A 19,337-nucleotide genomic window follows, 5' to 3' on the forward strand; every position below is an offset into this window, starting at 1 on the left:
TCAATTTATTTTCAGAATTGACAACTAATAACTCTTCTGTCTTTCTGTCAAAACTCAAATTCAGACAGGAGAAACAGAAATCAGGAAGACGTCTGTGTTTTCTCCCAAGTACTGACTCACTCAGCAGCAGAAGGTAATATTTCATTATTTGTGTCCCCAGAGAAGATCAACATGTTACATGTTCCAATCAAAAATATATTTTACTGATAACAACTGTAATGCTGATTTATTCTTCATGACAAAAACAGTGAACATGATGGTCAAGTTGTGTATGTTATAATTCAGTGTTTTAGTTCAAGATGATTATCCAATCAAAAAGCAGAACGAGTTCCTCACTCTTGATCCTACAAATAAAAACTGTTGGAAATGAACCTAAAATGCCTCTCTCTAATCGAGCTCTGTTCAGATTGTAGAGAATTTTTATATCAACAAGAGTTGAGGCTACATACTTGACTTTCAGTGTGACTCACAAAAGTAGATGGGCTGAAAAACTATTATCAGAAGGACATTTTTCTCATTTTACAACAACAAACCCAAAAAGGCTCGTTTAGATGAAGAATGTGGTGATGATATCACACACTATTTGTTCTTCTATTTTCTTCTCTTTCCATTTCTGGCATGTTTCAAACCCTATTTTTCATACCCTAACTATTAGTTTAAATGTAACGTTTACATTTTCCATCAACTTTGAATTGTAAAGAGCTCCCTCTACTGGATTACTTACTCTTACACGTCTGCATTATGTACAATTATCCACAAGATAGAAAGAGTCACTTACTTCCACTTTTACATGACGCTATTTTTACTTAATACTGATTACAGTGAAAGATTTGAAAATGTTTTAACACTTTACCTTTATCTTTTACTGTTTAGCCTTTTATCTGTTGCTGCTTTAACACCTCAGACTTTAATACGCATTTTCACAGCTGACACTGGTTTAACTGATGTATGAGCAGATGTCATAAACTCTGCAACTCAGTAGATAATCTGCTGCTTTATTTCTATGTCAGTGGTGTTTTATGCTGTGTTTTTCACAGATTGTGCCAGTTAAAGGGCCCATATTCTGCTAAGAGGGTCATTCAATAAATAAGGTGAATTTTTCGGTATAAGGACTTTTAATACAGTTAGAAGCTTACTTTTTTTTTTTACTTGTTTTTCACATGGATTTAATTTCTTTTGCATATAAAAAAAAAAAAAAAAAAAACTTTGAGAGTTTTGGCGATTAACAAAGATGGCCAACCAAGAAGCATGCTCCAGGATTGAAGAGCGTATGGTGCCACATGTTTCAGCCAAAAAAATATCTACAAGTGGGCTAAATTGTTTAAAGAAGGACGGAGCAGTGTTGAGGATGAAGGCAGGCCTGGGAGGCCTACAGAAGTGAGGTCTCCTGAGGTGATCGAACCATACACAGTTGACATTCTCCTATGAATTTCAACGGGTTTGCACTCTTCAGCAACCAAAAACTTGATAACTGACCACTGTTCAATCCTGGAGCATGCTTCTTGGTTGGACATCTTTGTTAATCGCCAAAACTCTCAAAGATTTTTTTTAATCTGCAAAAGAAATTAAATCCATGTGAAAAGCAAGTAAAACAAACAAACAAAAAAAAGTACCGGTAAGCTTCTAACTGTATTAAAAGTCCTTATACCAAAAAATTCACCTTATTTATTGAATAACCCTTGTTCTGATGGATGTCATAATGTTGTTTCCTTATCAAAAATATACCTGGAGTTTTGTTTCATTCACACATGTTTAACAAACAAATCCTGAATATTTCGGCTGAGTTCTTCTCTCAAACAGACACAAACACTTTCTTCCATCTGGTGATGTCATGTGGTAATACACAAAGTGCTCCACTTTGTTTTTAAACTCCACACACCTTCACTAGAATCCTTTTGTTCATTTCACCTCTAGACTTTCCCATCTCTACTGAACTACAAGTAAAAGAACACTATTAACCACCACATGACATCACAAGGTGGAGCAGACCATTTTGAGCTTTGAAGATATAGACAGACTGATAATAAATGGTCACTCAAACATGTGAATGAAATAAAACACAACTCCTGGTATGTTTTTGAGGAGGTGACAACATTATAACATGGCTAAAACCTCACAAGAGTCAACTTTGTGTAATATTGGACCAGTTAAACTTGTTTGTGTGAGCAGGCAAACTTAGTACAAACACAAGGCGCTGATGCTGTCACTTTAATATTATCACCATAAACAGTCACACAGTTTAGTTATATTTAATCATCTTGCTCAGTTCCCCCTCGTTTCACAGTGTGGTTGTAGATTTTAATTATACTTCCTGGTTGGACATGGGCACCAGATGTGACATAATGGAGATTATTCTTGTTACCTGGCAACCATACAGTAAACAAGGCCAAATCTCATCTAATGCACACAATAATTTGACAAATAAGGAAGTGTGAATGCAGCATAATGTGACTAACTTTATGTGTCATTCTGTTGAACATATGTTGAATATCTCTTTTTTATAGGACATTAAGACAGCAAGAGTCACTGTGACATCTGTAACTGGAGCCATATCCTCATAACTTTGGGCCTTTGCTGGGGCACAACAGTGTATTTTGACTTGTGTATATAGAGCTGATTAAAGGTGGCCTGCCTTTTGTAAAATGTGTAAACTTCTTAATAAAAGCATTTCTCTGCATGTCTGCTAAAGTAAACTGTAAAATGTCTTGTGAAATAAAGTCTTTTGAATGTCTGAGTCAGAATCACTTTTATTGTCATTGACAGTGAACAAAACTTGCTTTGGCGGTATCGTACAACATTAAACAGAATACAAATAGTAAATATAAGCTATGATAAAATAGAATAGATACGTGCAGCCGAGTGAAAGTTTAAGGATCAAGGAGAGATTAAATATAATTGATCCGGATCCATAACACTGCCACTAGGACCCAGACACTGAAAAGAAACTGCCCAGTAGTAAAGACACAGGCTCTTAAAAAGAGGCCAACATTTTTAGTTTATCAATTAATATAATAAGAATATCAGATATATTTGAATGGTCCACACATCACATGCTGTAACTGACAAGTGTCCATGATGGAGAGCAGTTTGTCCAGTGTCCTCCTGTCCCTCACTGTGACCAATGTCTCACAGTCGATCATGTGACCAACATTACAGATCATGTCCCTGTTGCTGGTGCTCTCCTCCAGCAGACCACAGTGAAGTAGAGGGCGCTGGTGAGCACAGACTGGTAGAAGATCTCCGGTACTTTGATGCAAATATTGAAATATCTGAACATTCTCCAGAAGTAGAGTCTACTCATGCTCTTCTTGTACACAGCATTACTATAGTTCTTCCAGTCCAGCCTGCTGTTCACATGGACTTGTGCTTGTAGCAGTCCACCGCTTCCACCTCTTGGCTCTGGATGGTGATGGGCTCCAGTCGTGTTCTCTTCTTTCTTAATTAAAGTGCATCTGACAGGTTTTTATGTTTTTATAATTATGACTTTGTGAGCTGTGATGGCACCTGTGGTAATTATATATCTTAGTCTTACATCAGTTTGTGGAAAAAAAATGAACTGTTGAGCAGAATACCTCTACTGATGTCATTGACATACAAAATACTATCCAAAATGCAGGACCAATTTACACACAAAGGACACATCTTTCTGTCAGTTTAAACCTTCATTTTTTTAAGATGAATTATAACTATTGTGCAAATGTTGACAGGTTTTGTCCCTGGTTAACATTATGTTTGATACTTAACAGTTATGGTATTACCTCTATGTAGGCCTATGTCTTATCTGCTGCCTGCGTCCAACCAGGAAGTTAAATTATAAAGTTACCACAGTGAAAAACATAGAACAAACTAGCAAGGGTTTTGGGTTTTAGGTTTTAGTTTAGTTTGAAAGATTGCACGTTACACATACGTTTCTTTTTTCGTGTAATTAGTGCAAAGACACAGTGACAACAATAACTTACAGCCAGGGGGGATAATGTATCAACTGAACAGGATCTAACCTCCAGGGGCCTAAGCAAAAAGTGACATGGGGCCTTCACCACTTCAGTGACACTCGGGTTCATGTGATTATTCATATGCCACAACATGATGCACAGCTGTCATCATCTGCACCAAATGTATATGTAATACTCACATCAGACAGTGAAGCAAGACGGCCTCCCCACAAAATGGAAACATTAAACATTTTTCTTCTCCAGATTTAAACTTTAAATATAACACCTACTCCCTGTGACTATTATAGGCTCACCATCTCTATAATAATGTGACTAGTCTATGCACTGCAGAAAATGTTCACTTTAGCGTCATTTCATGATCACGTTATTTGTGTTCAATAAATGCTGGAAAACGTTTTAAAAGTGTGAGTCGGGTGTGATTAAACATATTCATATGTGTTATATCATGCTATCTCTGAGATGTGTTTATGAGTGAAGGAGAAGAAGGTGGGGTCAGGGAGGGGTCAGGGAGGGTCACTGCATTGTGCTGTATTGTACCCATTTAACCAATCAGAAAGTGATAATTACACCGAGGGCCCTGTTTTGTTATACCTACATTTAGATAGACTGACATGAATGATCAAACTATCAGGACTCGGGGGCCCGCTCATCTCTGGGGCACTACACAACTTGCATAGACTTTATTTGTCCAAATTGGGTTTTATTTTGATCAGATCTGTCAGAGTTGAGAAAATGTGTGTAGCTCTAGACCATGATGTAAGAGGAAGTCCATGGAACTTTTAAAGTAAAAAATATATGGCCAGGTTGATACAGTTATGAATGGTTAAACAATTGTATTAGTTTTGATGTGTCTGAAAATTCTTATAATCTTGGGAAACTAATTATTTATATATATATATATATATATATATATATATATATATATATATATATATATATATATATATATATATATATATATATATATATATATGTCTGGACCTTATTTCATTTTATAATGTCACTGTAACTTTCACATTCCCTGACTGCTGCCAAAATCTTAAAAGTATCAAATATAAAACATACAGTGTGAAAAGGAAGGAAGCGCAGAGTAGTTTTGAATGTAAAAGAGTGTGACTTCCTCTTTTGAGTGTAGCTTTGAGAGTCTGAGTGCAGAGTCTAATTGCAGAGCCGTGCTGGTTTAAGGATGGACTCTCCTTGGGTCTGGTCTCTGCTCTGCTCCTGTGAGTACATTCACTTTAATACAAGTCCAGAGTCAGGCCTTTGTCCATTGTTTACTGTTCTCATTTCAGATCTCATCGCTGTCCTCTGTGAAACAACCCAAGGTAACTACGTTATGTTTTTTATTCATGTTTTGATTCAGCAGAAGAAGCTTCAGTTCAATATCCTCATTGTGCTGGAGGAATTGTGGAGAAACTACTCTCATATCTTCTGGTCACACCCAGTTCTACAATAATTTTGGGGAAAATATATGTAACAAAATCAAATGTATATTGAAACTACTTTGAACAAAAACTAAAACTCACAAAACTGTAATACTGTTGGGAATGACTCAGACTTCTGGATATTAAGGAAAAGTGCTAAAAAAAATAAAAAAAAAATAGCCCAACTATATAGAAATGGAAAAATTAGGAAGACTAAAGAAATGGAACAAATCATATATTTTTTTAAAAAGGTTTGGTACAACTGGGTCAATCAATGTGGGATAAATGTGAGAACTATTTAAGTGAAGATAAAATGTGAGATTTAGGCCTCAAAATAAAACTAACATAAGTCTACAGCCAAATACAAACCAAGAGGAGCACGTTTTCTTACTATTACTGTAAGATCATCTGTAGAATACGTCATTGTGTTGATATTATTGCTATATCCAATGTAAATAACATTTCTCTATGTATTTAGTTATTTACTCCTTTTATTTGTATATAAAATTTTGGTTTTATCTTTTTATATTTTCAATTTGGATTTTGTCATATTTTTGACGACGGGTAAGATGGAAGTTTATGTTTTATTTATTTTATCTATTTTTGCCACCTCTAAAATTGAAACCAAAACCTGTAATATGAATTTAAAATATCGAAAATAAAATCTCTAAAATAAAATTGTTAAATGAACATGACAATAAAAAAGGGAAGCTATAAGAATGATGGATGATGAAAAGAATAAAAGGGGGACAAGAAATTCTATTTAAATAAAATACTTTGAGTAAAAAGGTTAAATTATTGTCGTAATCTCTGGCCAGACCAAAGATTCAAATTCGGGGTAAAAGATTGAACAAAGGTTATTTACAAACATGGTAATGTAAATGTAGGTTGACGGAGCAGACAGTTGAGAGCGGTAACGTATGCTGAAGTCTTCAAGCAGGTCGTGGGTCGTGGAGTCAGAGGCTGGGGTGCTCGTACCGGTCGAGGTGAGTTGGGTCGGAGGCAGAGGTGCAGCGTAGCTGAGCATAGAGATCAGAAGTCCAAAAACTAGACTGAGCCAAGCAGAACTGTTCCACAGGAAATACACAGACGATCTGGTGACGAGTGTCGGATCCTCAGTCCCTTAATGCTCCACAGGTGCAGGCTTGATTGTTAATAGTTTTCAGGTGCATGGTGGGAGGTAACAGAGTCTCCGCCCACCTCCAGGCTCAGACGCAGAAGGGAAGGAGAAGGACATCACAAAAACACAGGGCGGACTGGGATCTTGACAATTATGGACAAATGAAATAGAATTAAGAAACATGTACAGTGCTTTATCATATTTAATCATACTTGTCATTTCATGCACACTTGACCACATAAAAAATACAAAAAAATAATGGTGGTGTATGCGTTGTTAATGGGGATCAGATTTAGAGAGTGCTGAGGGTCGACCAGGGTAATACCAAACAGACCAGACTGAGCTGTGCCTAGTGCCCACAGATGAGAGACACAAGGTTAAAGTTTAAGTCAATGAACCAAAGTTATATGTGAGTGCACATGTAAGTTTAAGTCTAACTGCAGGTGAAAGTGCCAGAGAGACCAATAGGGAAACATGGCAGATTTAGGGCCTGAGTTATCAGTCCATACTCTAAACTGTGAGTACAAACTGAAAAATAGCTTATGCAGTTTGTGGGTGTGTTGTGTGTGATTTACCATTGGGAAGTGTGTGTATTATTTCTGTCATAATACTGATGTAAATGAGAGCGTTCAGTGAGTGTAAAGGTTTGTGCCTCTGGTGGGCTGTTGAATTGTTGAAGTGTTGTATGAATTTACATTTGGTCTACTTCCCAACATTTTCACATAATGTTTGGATTAAAGAGCGTTTGAATAGCAAATTTACCAGCGTTATCCTTTTTAGTTTGGACTTGAACACAAATTGCAGCAGCTATCCTGTTTTACAATGTTTACACCTGTCTCCCTTAACATGCATTTTTTTTTCTATCGTAATTGTAATAAATAATAACAACAACAACAATAATAACTGTACACATTTGAATGGATTTGCAGGTCTGCCTCTGCTGATGCCTTCATGGGCCTTCATCAGAGACACAGTATTTCTCCGGTGTGTGGGACCCTCCAACAAAAACCTGCACTTCTACAAAGATGGAGTCATTGTGAAAACAGACACAAACCATCAATTTAAACGAAAATCTGATACAACAGTGGAGATGATGATCGTCTCAGCCTCAGGATCAGACCACGGCTGGTACTTCTGTGGGATGGATGGAGCAACACTGTACACAGCAAAAGCACTTACAATATACACATGTCTGTAGAGTCTTTCAGTAATGTTTTTATGATTAAACATCAAAATAAGTATGAAATACTCACTTATCTTTACCAATGGCCTTGTTTATTTATTTTCCTTCTACAGACAGAAGAATTAGGCTGAGTGCAGACAGTCTCCTCATCGCAGAGCGTGGCAGGGTGATGCTGAGCTGTTATATAGAATCGATTCAGAAATATCAATGGATCAGACGTACTTCCACTCATACTTCTCACTTTGAGATCTTAAATAAAGCTACAGCTAAAGTCTATGTACATCATGGAGGTGTGTACTCCTGCAGAGGAGAAGAGGAGCTCATTCTCACACCAGAAAGTGACTTTGTCACCATTTGGGAAACTGGTGAGTGCAGTTATTTCTACACTGTATATCTCAGCACTGACACTGACAACATGTTCTCAAAGAGATACTTCCTTTTTCCACGGTCAATTAAGAGACATGTTCAAGGAACATGCTCTTATCACCAATTATGTGATGATCAAGATCTCATGATGTGGAGACTCTGCTGCTCAACAAACACACATAACTAGTGACAAAGGGCAACTTTGCCAAGTCCAAACAAAATGTCATGGGAACAGCTCAAACTTAAGGGCTGTTTACTCAGACACAAGTTTTCACAAAACTGTACTGTTCTGATATCAGATTGGCCTTTCTTTTACATGACAAAGAGCTATGTGTTTTTGAATCTGTACCTCAATGAAAACATCAGAAGAGATAGTTTCTTTGTGGTCGGGAGACCGTCTTGAGCTTATAAGTACTGGACAAACTGGTCTCATGGAGGGATGAGAGCACAGCCCAGATCTGTGCAGTGATTGACTGTCTGCAGGCAGCGTGCAGCTGAGCAAAATATGTTTTTAAACGTCATACATACATCATACAAGAAACTTAGAAAAATGCTTTTGTTTATTTTAAAGTCCAGCAGTAATGCCTCAGAAAAGCACAAGACCTAAAATCGATCTTAAAGTTGTAAACATGAGGTAACATTACTTTTGTGGTGTAGTGCAGTGTGTCAGTAGGAGCACAGCACTGTTCACACCTCATCATTTACATCTAAATGAGGAATTAAATGTTTTTCTGGCCAGCATTGACATGTAAACAAGGCGTAACTGTCATCAAACAAACTGTAGGGTTATGGAGTCACTTTACAGTGCTAATGTGTCATAATTAGTTTAATAACAGTTTTATGATCAAACTTTACAGTGTCAAATGGAGCAGTGGTGCAACCTGAGCCTGACTGGACAGAGGTGTTTGTAGGAGAGAGCCTGTCTCTCAGGTGTGAGGTGGAGGATGAAGGAAACTCACAGTGGACTTATGAATGGAGCAGGACAGGAGTTGACTTACCTACAGCAACCAGAGAATATGCACTCTCCAATGTGTCTGAGTCTGACAGTGGAGACTACAGCTGCAGAGGGAGAGGAGCATATCAGAGAACACAGTGGAGCCAGGTGACCAAGTTACAAGTGATCGGTGAGTCCAATATGGCTATAGCTATGTTTACATAAAGAATTATTTCAAAATGTATTGTATGTTGACTTTCAAATACAACAATTTTGTCAGTTAATGCACAAATTAACTTAAACATGTCACAAGGTGTTTTTCATTATCAGATCAACTTGAGATGTTTTTGTACAACCACTTCAAAAGTCATGGTATTTTGGGGTTATCACATAAGATTTTCACTTTTCACTTTAGATTTTTTTGACAATATAAAGTTAATTTAAAGAGAGGGCATTAGGTAACATTGACATTTTTAGCTTGTTACCATGGTATAATGTTTTCCCCTCACCAAAAACATGCCTGAAGAGGTTTTATATGTCATCCATGCATGTTTGAGTAATTTAGCAGTCACATTCAAATCCTCCTGACGGTTCACAGTGCGATTAAGCCCAATGATCAGCCCACAAGCCTTTGTCACACATGCTCCTACACTGCAATTTTTCATAAATTTACAAAGTCATGATACAAAATAATAAACTTCAACAAAATGGATGCCAATTGTTTTGTGATTGTGCTCTGAAGGGGTCGCCTCTGAGTCCCTCATCCCATTGCGTGGACAGTAAGGGGAGGGGGGACTCAAAAACAAAAGTGCTGACATTTATAGCATTTTTAAAACAGTAAAAGGCAATATAATCATCTAGATGTGTTATGTGTGAGGAGTTACACCATAGAAGTGTAAAAGCCCACTATTAGAAAAAAAAATAAAAGGGCACTTTAGGTTTATATTTTAAGTTAATATTTTTTCACAAAACCACAGCTGTACATAATTTACATTTTAGAGTAATATAATTCACTTTAATCTAACTCTGCAGATAAAGCCGTCCCTGTCGTCTCTGTGTCTCCATCCTGGTTGAGTCCTGGTGCCTCTGTCTCTCTGAATTGTGACGTTACATCGCCCTCTGCAGGATGGAGGTTTTACTGGTACCAGGCTGTTCCTCTTCCATCAGGCCTGTACTCATATGAACTGCTCAGTGGTGACACCTCAGGGACTGCACATGGCTCCTTCAGTGTTCATGGTCTGAGCAGCACAACCGGCTTTGTGTGTCGAGTTGCACGAGGGACAGACTTCTACACTGAATACAGTCCACCGCGGTTTGTCTGGTCTGCAGGTAGAACTTTTGTCTCTGATTCTACTTGATTATTATAAACTATACACTCAATAATTTAAGATGGTAATGTTCTGTTAGATGCTGGTTCCAGAGTGACTCCAGATGTGCTTCCTAAAAGCTCACAACACCTCACCATGGACAAAGTGTCAGTGAGCTGTGGGCCTGGCTCGTCAGATGAAGAGTGGAGAGTCCAGATGTTTTCTCTGACCACAAAGTCCTTACAGCAGTGTCGCTCCCACACAACAGAACACACACATACATGTGAATTTTCTGCACCTCAAGAGACCAGAGCAGTGTTCTGGTGTGAGTCTGGGACTGGACAAATGTCTGATGCCGTCAACATCACCGTTCATGGTAGGTCTACACCTTCAGACGTCTGAGCCACAAGGGTGTGATGGGCAGTTGGAGTTAGTTGGTGGTTGTTTTTTTATTCAATTCACGTTTTAATTATTATTTTTCTCTTGACAGATGCTGTGGTCCTGTTGATCCCAGCGCTCCCTGTGCCTGAGGGACATGCCGTCTCTGTCTCCTGTAAACTGAGACATTCTGCTACTTTCTCCTTTGTCCATTTCTATAAAGATGGACAATTAATCCAAAAAGATTCTTCCAGACAATACAACATCTCTGCAGTGTCCAAGTCTGATCAGGGTTCATACAGATGTGAGCTTCAGGACTCTGCACAAAAGGTCCTGACTTCTCCAGAGAGTTGGCTGTCTGTCACATGTGAGTAAAATTCATTCCTTTTGGTAATGTTTTAGTTAATTTTGTGAAAAAGTTGATCTAAAAATGTTGCTAAAGCTGAACAAGCTGTTTGATCTCTCATAAATTAAATAATTGATATTATTAAAATGAAACAGTTCATAACTAATTTAGTGAATCGTTGTTATCTGGATTATTCCCAAACTTTGAAGTTGGATTTTAAGAACGTCTTTACTAACATGTTTCAACCCACAGGCAGAGCAGTCTAATATCGTTGTTAAAGTAGAAAGGAGGACACCACAACCGTGTAAAAAGGAGGAAATTTCAGTTCAAGAGGGGCTTTCTACTATAATCTAACGTTTATAAGGGACATCAAAAAAACAGCTGAAGTGGTTTTATATGTCATCCATGCATGTTTGAGTAATCTTAAGATCTCTCCTGAGCATTATTCAAACCCTCCTTATGGTTCGCAGTACGATCCTGTCCAATGCTCAGCCCACAAACACAAATATACAAAACAATACACTACAACTTCAAAAACCTGATGCAACATGCAGAAGTTTCATTCATGAAGTGCACACTGATTGTAATGTGATGGCATTCTGAAGGTGGAGTGATGGAGAGCAGAGGGAAGGGCGAGTCAGAGCATCCAAAAAGAAACTTGTTGTTTGTTGTTTTCGTGAATATATCATTTTCAAAACAATAAAAGGTGGTGCAATAAATATGTTTTGTGTTATCAGTTAAGACCCAATAGAAGTGCAATACTTTAATACTCTTTGAGATTCACTCTAATTGTACTAATAAAAAATTGTTTGATTATAATTGATTCATCAGTGACCAGAGAGAAGAGCTTTCCTGTTTTTGCTGTGATGAGGTTGGTAGCTGGCATGATTGTCCTACTCATTCTGCTACTGATTCTGTGGCACTACTGTAACACCAAAGGTAGGCTACAAATAATCATATAAGAATTGCAAGAATTATAGATTTTTATGTATTTTTTTCTTTTTTCAGATTTGTTCTTTGTCAGGTCAGTAAAATACAGTTCATCACAGTTATTGATGTTTTTAGTAAATTTAAAGGCACATGAAACTTCTAGTGGAGGGTCTACTGGATACTCGTGCAGAGAGATGTTTCTGCTTTGCCATGAATGTTCCTTTGAATGGCATTAAACTTAATGATCACCATGGAGACAAGCACAGGGCGAGACATAGGCTAAGTTGCAGGTAAGATCTGTGGCGAGGCGAGCACACACAGTAAGAATGCAGGTTTTTCATGGTATTTTTATCTATCTTATATTATCTTTTATCTATCTATATTATATCTATCTGTATCTGTAATTGAATAAATGTAAAATAAGAGTTAACCGTGTTACTGTGGAACATTCGAGACAACGCAACAACATTTCCATGAAGACAGGTAGATGACAGACTCTCCACCAAGCAAGTTCCATAGTGCAGCTTTAACCAAAGTGTTATGATTCTCAATATAATATATACTCAAAGGTCCAAGGAAACCAAACGGACACGTGCTGAAGATCATGTGACCTCTGCTCCTGAGGGTCAGTGTAAAATTACATTTGAAGCAGTGCATTGTCTCATTATTCAAATAGTGGATTGTAATTCAAATAATCAGTGTTGAGTCTATAAAAAATAAAACATGGAACACAAGTATAACATCTAAAAACATAATATTGAAACTATCATGTTTTTTAGACCCATTCACCCATTCCCAGCCCGAGCTCCAAATAATCTGTGAGTTTAATTATCATTCAATTTATTTTCAAAATTGACAACTAATAACTCTTCTGTCTTTCTGTCAAAACTCAAATTCAGACAGGAGAAACAGAAATCAGGAAGACGTCTGTGTTTTCTCCCAAGTACTGACTCACTCAGCAGCAGAAGGTAATATTTCATTATTTGTGTCCCCAGAGAAGATCAACATGTTACATGTTCCAATCAAAAATATATTTTACTGATAACAACTGTAATGCTGATTTATTCTTCATGACAAAACCAGTGAACATGATGGTCAAGTTGTGCATGTTATAATTTGGTGTTTTAGTTCAAGATGATTATCCAATCAAAAAGCTGAACGAGTTCCTCACTCTTGATCCTACAAATAAAAACTGTTGGAAATGAACCTAAAATGCCTCTCTCTAATCGAGCTCTGTTCAGATTGTAGAGAATTTTGATACCAACAAGAGTTAAGGCTACATACTTGACTTTCAGTGTGACTCACAAAAGTAAAGGGGCTCAAAAACTATTATCAGAAGGACATTTTTCTCATTTTAAAAAAACTAACCTAAAAGGCTCGTTTAGATGAAGAATGTGGTGATGACATCACACAGTCGTTGTTTGTTCTTCTATTTTCTCCTCTCCCCATTTTTGGCATGTTTCAATTCCTATTGTACCCTAAACTATTAGTTTAAATGTAACGTTTACATTTTCCTTTGAATTATAAAGGGCGCCCCCTACTGGATAACTTACTCTTACACGTCTGCATTATGTACAATTATCCACAAAATAGAGACAAAGAGTCTCTTGCTTTCAGTTTTACATGAAGCTATTTTTGACCTAAAACATTTTCAAATCTTTCTCTATAATCAATATTTACACTTGATAACACTTTACCTTTATCTTTCATTGTTTAGGTTTTTAACTGTTGCTGCTTTAACACCTCAGACTTTAATACAGATTTTCACAGCTGACACTGGTTTAACTGATGTATGAGCAGATGTCACAAACTCTGCAACTCAGTAGATAATCTGCTGCTTTATTTCTATGTCAGTGGTGTTTTATGCTGTGTTTTTCACAGATTGTGCCAGTTAAAGGGCCCATATTCTGCTACGTTCTGATCGATGTTATAATGTTGTCTCCTCATCAAAAACATACCTGGAGTTTTGTTTCATTCACACATGTTTAACACACAAATCCTGAATATTTAGGCTGAGTTCTTCTCTCAAACAGACACAAACACTCTCTTCCATCTGGTGATGTCATGTGGTAATACTCCACTTTGTTTTACTCAAACATGTGAATGAAACAAAACACAACTCCTGGTATGTTTTTGAGGAGGTGACAACATTATAACATGGCTAAAACCTCACAAGAGTCAATTTTGTGTAACATTGAACCAGTTAAACTTCATTGTGCGAGCAGGCAAACTTAGTACAAACACAAGGCTTTGAGAGTTTGTGTCCTGTGTGAGCTATAGTGTTGTGGTTAAATCACACATCCGGAGAAAATGTGGTTGCTCGTCTCAGACCCAACGCTGTCACTTTAATATTATCACCATAAACAGTCACAAAGTCTAGTTATATTTAATCATCTTACTCAGTTCCCCCTCGTTTGACAGTGTGGTTGTAGATTTTAATTATACTTCCTGGTTGGACATGGGCACCAAATGTGACATAATGGAGATTATTCTTGTTACCTGGCAACCATACTGTAAACAAGGCCAAATCTCATCTAATGCACACAATAATTTGACAGATAAGGAAGTGTGAATGCAGCATAATGTGACTAACTTTATGTGTCATTCTGTTGAACATATGTTGAATATCTCTTTTTTATAGGACATTAAGACAGCAAGAGTCACTGTGACATCTGTAACTGGAGCCATATCCTCATAACTTTGGGCCTTTGCTGGGGCACAACAGTGTATTTTGACTTGTGTATATAGAGCTGATTAAAGGTGGCCTGCCTTTTGTAAAATGTGTAAACTTCTTAATAAAAGCATTTCTCTGCATGTCTGCTAAAGTAAACTGTAAAATGTCTTGTGAAATAAAGTCTTTTGAATGTCTGAGTCAGAATCACTTTTATTGCCATTGACAGTGAACAAAACTTGCTTTGGCGGTTTTGTGCAACATTAAACAGAATACAAATAGTAAATATGAGCTATGATAAAATAGAAAACACCCGTGCAGCCGAGTGAAAGTGTAAGGATCAAGGAGAGATTAAATATAATTGATCCGGATCCATAACACTGCCACTAGGACCCAGACACTGAAAAGAAACCGCCCAATAGTAAAGACACAGGCTCTTAAAAACAGGCCAATATTTTTAGTTTATGAATTAATATAATAAGAATATCAGATATATTTGAATGGTCCACACATCACATGCTGTAACTGACAAGTGTCCATGATGGAGAGCAGTTTGTCCAGTGTCCTCCTGTCCCTCACTGTGACCAGTGTCTCACAGTCGATCATGTGACCAACATTACAGATCATGTCCCTGTTGCTGGTGCTCTCCTCCAGCAGACCACAGTGAAGTAGAGGGCGCTGGTGAGCACAGACTGGTAGATGATCTCCAGTACCTTGATGCAATCATTGAAAGATCTGAACATTCTCCAGAAGTAGAGTCTACTCATGCTCTTCTTGTACACAGCATTACTATAGTTCTTCCAGTCCAGCCTGCTGTTCACATGGACTTGTGCTTGTGGCAGTCCACCACTTCCACCTCTTGGCTCTGGATGGTGATGGGCTCCAGTCGTGTCCTCTTCTTTCTTAATTAAAGTGCATCTGACAGGTTTTTATGTTTTTATATTTATGACTTTGTGAGTTGTGATAGCACCTGTGGTAATTATATATCTTAGTCTTACATCAGTTTGTGGAAATAAATGAACTGTTGAGCAGAATATCTTTACTCATGTCATTGACACACAAAATACCATCCAAAATGCAGGACCAATTTACACACAAGGGCGATATTTTTCTGTCAGTTTAAACCTTCATTTTTTAAAGGATAATCATAACTATTGTGCAAATGTTGACAGGTTTTGTCCCTAGGTAACATTATGGTTGATACTTAACAGTTATGAAATTACCTCTATGTCGGCCTATGTCATATCTGCTGCCTGTGTCCACGCAGGAAGTAAAATTATAAAGTTACCACAGTGAAAAACATAGAACAAACTAGCAAGGGTTTTAGGCTTTAGTTTAGTTTGAAAGATTGCACGTTACACATACGTTTCTTTTTTCGTGTAATTAGTGCAAATACACAGTGACAACAATAACTGTTACAGCCAGGGGGGATGTATCAACAAAACAGGATCTAACCTTCAGGGGCCTAAGCAAAATGTGACATGGGGCCTTCACCACTTCAGTGACACTCGGGTTCATGTGATTATTCATATGCCACAACATGATGCACAGCTGTCATCATCTGCACCAAATGTATCTGTAATACTCACATCAGACAGTGAAGCGAGACGACCTCCCCACAAAATCATTTTTCTTCTTTTGTATTTTAATATATACCAGGCGGTTCAAGTGTGAGTACATTTATTGATTCCGTTATAAATAATTTGTCATAGTGCCATTATGCCCCTGACACTCTGTAGGACAGTCTCCAAATGAAAACTTTCAACATAACACTCTGATTTAGGCCAATTACCTGTGAATATTTTATGCTCACCATCTCTTCATAATAATATGACTAGTCTATGCGCTGCAGAAAACATGTCACGTTATGTTATTTGTGTTCAATAAATGCAGGGAAACTTTTTAATAAGTGTGTCTAGTTTAAACATGTTTAAAACTATTCAAATGTGTTACATCATGCTGTCTCTGAGATGTGTTTATGAGCGAGGGAAAGAGGGCGGGGTCAGGACACTGCAGTGTGTTGTATTTTACCCATTTAAACAATGAGAAAGTGATATTTATGCTGAGGAGCAAACCAGAGTCCAGTTTTGTCATAAATACATGTAGAAAGACTGACATGAATGATCAAACCATCAAGACTCGGGAGGCGGGGCCCCACACAACTTGCATAGACTTTATTTGTCCAAATTGTGTCATTTTGATCAGGTCTGTCAGAGTCGAGAAAAGGCCATGATATAAACGGAAGTCACTGGGATGTTTTTTTTAAATCAAAATATATGTCCAGGTTAGTACAGTTATGAATGGTTACACAATTGTATTAGTTTTGATGTGTCTGAAAAATCTCGAGGGAAACTAATTCTCAATTTAAACCTTTTTATTTAGAAAAAGGTTATTGTTGATGTTTTTTAGCATTTTGCAGTTAGTAGCAGTTTAAAGTTCTTGTTTTATTGTAGCACTCTGAGATTCAATAGAATGAAGAGTGCATTATAAATAAAATGTATTAAGTGTGGACCTTATTTCATTTTAAAATGTCACTTCTCTGACTGCTGCCAAACTCTTAAAAGTATCAAATACTACACCGACAGTGTGAAAGGGAAGGAAACGCAGAATAGTTTTCAATATAAAAGAGTGTGACTTCCTCTTTTGAGTGTAGCTTTGAGAGTCTGAGTGCAGAGTCTAATTGCAGAGCCGTGCTGGTTTAAGGATGGACTCTCCTTGGGTCTGGTCTCTGCTCTGCTCCTGTGAGTACATTCACTTTAATACAAGTCCAGAGTCAGGCCTTTGTCCATTATTTACTGTTCTCATTTCAGATCTCATCGCTGTCCTCTGTGAAACAACCCAAGGTAACTACGTTATGTTCCTTTTTTATTCATGTTTTGATTCAGCAGAAGAAGCTTCAGTTCAATATCCTCATTGTGCTGGAGGAATTGTGGAGAAACTACTCTCATATCTTCTGGTCACGCCCATTTCTACAATAATTTTGGGGAAAATATATGTAACAAAATCAAATGTATATTGAAACTATGTTGAACAAAAACTAAAACTCACAAAACTGTAATACTGTTGGGAATGACTCAGACTTCTGGATATTAAGGAAAAGTGCTAAAAAAAAAAAAAAAAAAAAATAGCCCAACTATATAGAAATGGAAAAATTAGGAAGACTAAAGAAATGGAACAAATCATATATTTTTTTTAAAAGGTTTGGTACAACTGGGTCAATCAATGTGGGATAAATGTGAGAACTATTTAAGTGAAGATAAAATGTGAGATTTAGGCCTCAAAATAAAACTAACATAAGTCTACAGCCAAATACAAACCAAGAGGAGCACGTTTTCTTACTATTACTGTAAGATCATCTGTAGAATACAAGTCATTGTGTTGATATTATTGCTATATCCAATGTAAATAACATTTCTCTATGTATTTAGTTATTTACTCCTTTTATTTGTATATAAAGTTTAGGTTTTATCTTTTTGTATTTTCAATTTGGATTTTGTCATATTTTTGACGACGGGTAAGATGGAAGTTTATGTTTTATTTATTTTATCTATTTTTGCCACCTCTAAAATTGAAACCAAAACCTGTAATATGAATTTAAAATATCAAAAATAAAATCTCTAAAATAAAATTGTTAAATGAACATGACACTAAAAAAGGGAAGCTATAAGAATGATGGATGATGAAAAGAATAAAAGGGGGACAAGAAATTCTATTTAAATAAAATACTTAAAGGTTAAATTATTGTGGTAATCTCTGGTCAGACCAAAGATTCAAATTCGGGGTAAAAGATTGAACAAAGTTTATTTACAAAATGGTAATGTAAATGTAGGTTGACGGAGCAGACAGTTGAGAACGGTAACGTATGCTGAAGTCTTCAAGTGGGTCGTGGAGTCAGAGGCTGGGGTGCTCGTACCGGTCGAGGTGAGTTGGGTCGGAGGCAGAGGTGCAGCGTAGCTGAGCAGAGATCAGAAGTCCAAAAACTAGACTGAGCCAAGCAGAACTGTTCCACAGGAAATACACAGACGATCTGGTGACGAGTGTCGGATCCTCAGTCCCTTAATGCTCCACAGGTGCAGGCTTGATTGTTAATAGTTTTCAGGTGCATGGTGGGAGGTAACAGAGTCTCCGCCCACCTCCAGGCTCAGACGCAGAAGGGAAGGAGAAGGACGTCACAAAAACACAGGGCAGACTGGGATCTTGACAATTATGGACAAATGAAATAGAATTAAGAAACATGTACAGTGCTTTATCATATTTAATCATACCTGTCATTTCATGCACGCTTGACCACATAAAAAATACAAAAAAATAATGGTGGTGTATGCGTTGTTAATGGGGATCAGATTTAGAGAGTGCTGAGGGTCGACCAGGGTAATACCAAACAGACCAGACTGAGCTGTGCCTTGTGCCCACAGATGAGAGACACAAGGTTAAAGTTTAAGTCAATGAACCAAAGTTATATGTGAGTGCACATGTAAGTTTAAGTCTAACTGCAGGTGAAAGTGCCAGAGAGACCAATAGGGAAACATGGCAGATTTAGGGCCTCAGTTATCAGTCCATACTCTAAACTGTGAGTATAAACTGAAAAATAGCTTATGCAGTTTGTGGGTGTGTTGTGTGTGATTTACCATTGGGAAGTGTGTGTATTATTTCTGTCATAATACTGATGTAAATGAGAGCGTTCAGTGAGTGTAAAGGTTTGTGCCTCTCGTGGGCTGTTGAATT

The 19,337-nt window shown here is 37.3% G+C and overlaps 1 protein-coding gene and 1 long non-coding RNA gene across 2 annotated transcripts; both read left to right on the forward strand.

The window, feature by feature from the left end:
* Window positions 1-70: 70 nt before the first annotated feature.
* On the forward strand, window positions 71-2,734 carry LOC129457079 (uncharacterized). Its single transcript, XR_008649079.1, has 2 exons — window positions 71-133; window positions 2,505-2,734. It is a non-coding gene; the product is annotated as an uncharacterized LOC129457079 (long non-coding RNA).
* Window positions 2,735-7,440: 4,706 nt separating this feature from the next.
* On the forward strand, window positions 7,441-14,812 carry LOC117393845 (sialoadhesin-like). The gene is made up of 12 exons (XM_055229866.1): window positions 7,441-7,687; window positions 7,794-8,045; window positions 8,904-9,170; window positions 10,013-10,309; window positions 10,388-10,663; window positions 10,778-11,032; window positions 11,843-11,950; window positions 12,020-12,035; window positions 12,511-12,566; window positions 12,721-12,759; window positions 12,841-12,909; window positions 14,583-14,812. Exons 1-12 carry the CDS (start codon window positions 7,441-7,443, stop codon window positions 14,588-14,590), a joined length of 1,890 nt encoding a protein of 629 aa, XP_055085841.1. The 3' UTR covers window positions 14,591-14,812.
* Window positions 14,813-19,337: the final 4,525 nt, after the last annotated feature.

This window comes from Periophthalmus magnuspinnatus, chromosome 3, assembly GCF_009829125.3.
Source record: "Periophthalmus magnuspinnatus isolate fPerMag1 chromosome 3, fPerMag1.2.pri, whole genome shotgun sequence".
In the NCBI taxonomy this organism is placed as follows: domain Eukaryota; kingdom Metazoa; phylum Chordata; class Actinopteri; order Gobiiformes; family Gobiidae; genus Periophthalmus; species Periophthalmus magnuspinnatus.

What these genes read in the sequence shown, in the direction of transcription:
- LOC117393845 (XM_055229866.1), top strand. Translation starts at nt 7,441, where the DNA reads ATGCCTTCATGGGCCTTCATCAGAGACACAGTATTTCTCCGGTGTGTG. An exon ending in AGCACTTACAATATACACAT is followed by an intron (nt 7,688 to 7,793) that starts GTCTGTAGAGTC and finishes TTCCTTCTACAG; the next exon opens with ACAGAAGAATTAGGCTGAGT. An exon ending in TGTGACCTCTGCTCCTGAGG is followed by an intron (nt 12,567 to 12,720) that starts GTCAGTGTAAAA and finishes CATGTTTTTTAG; the next exon opens with ACCCATTCACCCATTCCCAG.